This window comes from Pundamilia nyererei, unplaced genomic scaffold (assembly GCF_000239375.1).
Source record: "Pundamilia nyererei isolate P.nyererei 1_Seehausen unplaced genomic scaffold, PunNye1.0 scaffold00070, whole genome shotgun sequence".
NCBI classification, from domain to species: domain Eukaryota; kingdom Metazoa; phylum Chordata; class Actinopteri; order Cichliformes; family Cichlidae; genus Pundamilia; species Pundamilia nyererei.
In genome coordinates, this window is record NW_005187471.1 from 2,298,160 (window position 1) to 2,302,946 (window position 4,787).

Consider the following 4,787-nt stretch of genomic DNA (forward strand, 5'->3'; position numbering starts at 1 on the left):
CACTGGAGCCATTGTAGCCCCATTCCTGCTATACAGACTGGCCAGTATGTGGCTGGAGCTGCCTCTGGTTCTTTACAGTTAATTTTGATCTACCTGCGACTATTTTGTATATAGTAAAATTTAAAGTATTTAGCATATTACATATGTTATCTTTGTTTCAGGTGTGATGTTGATGTGGTACAGTGTACAGGAGATGTCTATAGTTGCCCTGCCAGAGATCATAGAATTGATTTGCAGAAATGTTTCAGGATAATGAAAAATAAATTTCAAAACATGAAATAGAAATGTGCTGAAAAAAAAAACACTGGAGGAGGGAGGAAGACAGCAGAAAGAAAATCAGTGTTTGATGTCTAAGAGACAAGAGTGTGCTTAAAAAGCCCAGTTTTCCAATTAGGCATTTGCCGCAGAGAGATTCATGTTCGAAGTCCTTCATTTTTGTTTGTGTGCGCTTTCTGACAGGAAGAAAGAGAAATCGAAATATGCAGAGGGAAACAGCTTGATGAAAGTCTGACGCTTCACAGAGAAAAACATTAGTGGATTTTTTTCTGCAGATGTCCTGTGTTTACAATACACTGAACAGTAGCTTCACAGCCAGTGAAAAGTTACTTAAAACTGCCGTGGTTGTGCAGACTTGTGTTACATTCATATGAAGTGTTAACTAGAAATATAGACACTGTGAAGTGATGAAACACACAAGGTGTTATTGACAGTCAAATGAATAAGGGATCAGCACCTTTATGTCTCCTTGAGATAAAAGGGGTGTTAAAACTAAAAAAAAAAAAAAACCCCTTCAGGTATTTGAGTTACAGACCCAAACACCAAATACGCAATTTTGCCAACATGTAGCCATTTATAAAACACTTTGGCCCCTACAAGAGATCCCAAGACCCTTATGTTGTCTAAGTACTATCATTTTTGTTCCTTTTATTGATTGTGTTTAATAAACACCTCTTTCATCAATTCAGCTCTATATTGGTTTATCTATACATCCATCCCACTACCACAACTCCATGAACCTGGTTCTGAAATGCAGATGCAATAGCTTTCTTTTGTTACTTTCACATGCACTGTTTACCCGCCTGTAACCCTGTTCCAATGTGATTGGTCATTAGAGCTACATATAGCTGCATTGAGCTTTGTGAGATAGTGTTATCCTGCTCAAATTAGTCATCAGAAGATTGGTATAATGTAGTAATATAGGGATCGACATGTTCAGCAACAATACGAAGGCTATGGCATCTAAACGTGGTCAGTTGGTACCAAAGTGTGCCAAGAAAATATTCTCCACACCATTACACCATTATATGTTTATATAACCTTATATATAAAACACTGTATAAACTAAGCTTTAAATGAAAAAAAAAATAAAAATCAAACAGACAATAATGGAAGAAACTTTAATGTAGTTTTTTGTTTTTCTGCTTCTCTGAGAAATCTGCACATTCCATCATCCAGACAACAATACGCTTGATTGTTCATTTAAAAAAAGAAAAATCAATACTGTATGTATAATTGAGGATGGTTTTGTTACGCCTTTTGTTCCACCGAAGGTTTACCCAGAAAGCTTTGGAGCAGCCAACAAAAGCTGCCCCACATACATGGGAAGACATGTAACTATAAATTGTGCTGGAAATCAATGGCATGCGTGAGAAATGGGATTCCCTCAAGCATAAACAATGCTGTGAAAAAAGAAAAAAAGAAAAAAAGAGGTGACTGAGAAAAAATGTTTTCTCAGCAAAACACAATCTTTAAAGACAATTATGTTTGAAAGTGGTGAAAATAATGAAAAGAGAAGATGATAGATTAAATCTGTGCTGCCCGATAAACGTGGGAATTATTTTCTTGTATCAAATGTGTGATTAGGAAACTGTGTCTCTCACATAACAAAGATCCACTGACCTGTTAAATGAGGGCAGAGCGGTGAGGGGGCTTGAAGAGGGGATGAGTATGTGAGTATTAAGTAGGCAACTTTGTTTAAGAATTCACTGCAGACAACAACGTAAGTGGGGAATAGATTCGATGAGAGCTGCAGTCCTACTGAAACAGCCTGTTTTTGTAGGAAGGAGCTTTGCTGTTATTTAGAAAACAACTTTGAGGTTGGTTGTTAAAAATGCCCGAAGAGGACGAACAAGATAAGTTAGGGAAAGTCATCAGACAGTGGAACAATAACAGACTGGACTTGTTTGAAATTAGCCAACCCGACGAGGTGAGGAACACAAAATATCTGTGTTTGTGAAGGTTTCTGTATTTTCTGTCAGTGCCACAGTTTTAGATGTAGTTTCAAAGATAAAAATGTTTTTCTACTTTTAATTATTGGTGCTATTTGATATTATAAGACACAGACATGTTACTTTAAAAGCTCATTTAAAAATGACTAATGAACAATTCAGTTAGCCGATCAATAGAAAGTATTTAGATAATCAGTTTTTCAAATTTATTTATATCAAATTCTGGCGTTTACTCTTAAATTTAAAGCTTCTTAAATTTCTGGATTTACTGGTTATTATTACAGAAGAATCAGCTGCGTACTTTTGGCCTTTACATTTCTGGTCTGATCAGATATTTTGCCACTAGCACATTCTTGTTGCTGTTTAACTTTTTATGTTCCAAAACAGGAAAATTATCTGTTGCAAAATAACTGAAATATTCGTGGTTAATAGGGAAAATGTTTATTTATATGTGTGCTATATTATATTCACCCACAGTTTTCAAACCACTGAAATATGAAGTTATTTAGTTAGTATGTAGTTATTCTTTTTACTGAGGTGGCCAGGCTGAGACTTTTCCTTGCACTGGAGGGTTACAGAAATTTTAATTGGAAGTGCTCTTAACTGATTTTTTAGTTTTATCTGTTGAAGCTCTGAAGATAAATACAAATGTAATGAATAGTAGAGGTTCCGCAAAAAAGGTTCTCACTGATAAATTACTGGTTGAGCCAGTGAACATGTGTGCAACATCCCACTGAGCTTCACTATGTCTGAGCAGTGACCAGACTTTAGCAGCCAGTGGCTCTGTGAGGATGGACTTTGATAAGACAATCTGTGAAGGCAAGAGAATTGCATCTTCAAAACAACGGGTCTTGTGATGCAATGCTTAGTGCCTACCAACTGGGTGAAGGAATAAGAGATGGATGAACAGATCCAAAGCTCTGCAAAAGTAGGATGATGTTGTTTAATCCTGCAAAAGAGCTACTGTAGCCAAAATTGCAGAACACACAGAAAGTCTGTGTTTGAAAATAGCCCCAACATTTAAATACAGAAGCTTCCAAGGGCCTGTTTAGCTCACTGGGTTGAGTCTCTGCTTTTAATCATATTGCATTAAGTTACTGTAGAAGCCTGAGTCTGACTCTGCCCTGGGGCCATTTATTGCGTGTCTTCTCCTTGCTCTTGCTCCCAAATTTCCTGTCTTCTCTCCACTTTCCTATCAATTAAAGGCTAAACCCCAAAAGTATATAAAAATACAGAAGCCTCTATTCACTTTCATTATCACTTAGTTCGAGGTCACAGAGGGGCATGGCTGGAGCATATCCCAGCTGTCACTGGGCAGGTGCAGGTGGGGTACACCAGGGAAACTGGAGTATCCAGCCTACACAGGCACAAACATGAACATGCAAACTCCACAAAGAAAGGCCTCAGGCTGTTAGTAACAGTAATTTCATAATTTCAGTAAAATGATAATTTTCTTTTCCCCCCAAATAAATGTCACATATTTGTTTGTTATGAGGTTAGAAAACAACAGAAGACACCACTTAGGGAAATTATAATGTCTATTTTTATCTGATTACCGTAAGTTTAACTGGTGATGGAAATTACAGTTGACTGGAGTCACAGGATACGTGGGTCTTCTTCCATCTTAACAACATGTATTTATATACACAATTGCTTGAAATGATGATCTTGGAATCTGCAGTTGTTTTAAAAAAGGCTCTAACAGACCTTCACAGGGTGTGTGTATCTACTTTTCCATCGTTCTGAGTATTGGTCAATCCACTGAAACAAATCTTTTTTATGCTTTTCGAAGAAAAACTACCAGTAGTACCTGATCATGATTACTAATAAGAAGTTAACAGGCCTTGGCCTTGCCAACTTTAAAGACATTGTGGAAACTCCAGCATCACTTATTAAAATATTTATGTGAGTGTATAAAGAAAATCCAAAATAAATTCAAACTTTGCACCCAATTCTTGTTTTTTAAAGTCATTAAAGATGTATACTGTATAATTATTCCACCCTGAAAAAACAACAGCTCAGCTAAATCATTAAAAGCCTAAAATTACCATAAAACTAATTGTACATAAACTTCAGAGCACAACTGTATAGAGGGCAGCAGAAACTGTAAATCGTGCTCTGCTCATTTAACTTACATTTAGCGTAAGCTGTACTGCCTGTTTCTCTCTGCGGGGCTATAACCAGCTGATCACAATTCAAATGTTCTCTTAACTCCAAGCTCCAAATCTTAGAAAACAGACTTTTCTCAGTTGGAATCCTGTTTTTAGCTTCAGATTTAAGGGGTCGTTTGTTTTGTTTTAGACACGATGAGCAGCAGGAACGGTTCTCAGGGACATTCTGAAAGCTTTTTAAATTCCTAAATATAAAACAGCTCTTTATAAAGACTAAATTGGTCCATTCCTTTTCAAAGTCTATTCACCTTCAAAGTTAAGGAAGGACACAGAAGAATAGAAAAGCGTGTTTTTTTTTAATGCAATAAAAAAGGTAAATTTAATGAACAGAAAACACAGGACACAGTTCAAAGCTGTCATGTATGCAGGGCCGGCCCGTGGCATAGGC

General features: G+C 36.7%; 1 protein-coding gene across 6 annotated transcripts in view; it reads left to right on the plus strand.

Moving 5' to 3' along the window:
- The window catches only part of afdnb (afadin, adherens junction formation factor b), a 17,992-nt gene that overhangs the window by 891 nt on the left and 12,314 nt on the right, over positions 1-4,787 (plus strand). For 4 of the 6 annotated variants that reach the window (XM_005736703.2, XM_013911744.1, XM_005736704.2 and 1 more), the window contains exon 1: positions 1,987-2,206. The exons of the other annotated variants lie outside the window; for them this stretch is intronic. In XM_005736703.2, the coding sequence (XP_005736760.1) occupies positions 2,111-2,206 (96 nt within the window). In that variant the 5' untranslated portion in view covers positions 1,987-2,110. Of the gene's footprint in view, positions 1-1,986; positions 2,207-4,787 lie in introns of those variants that run through there. 6 annotated transcript variants of the gene reach the window in all.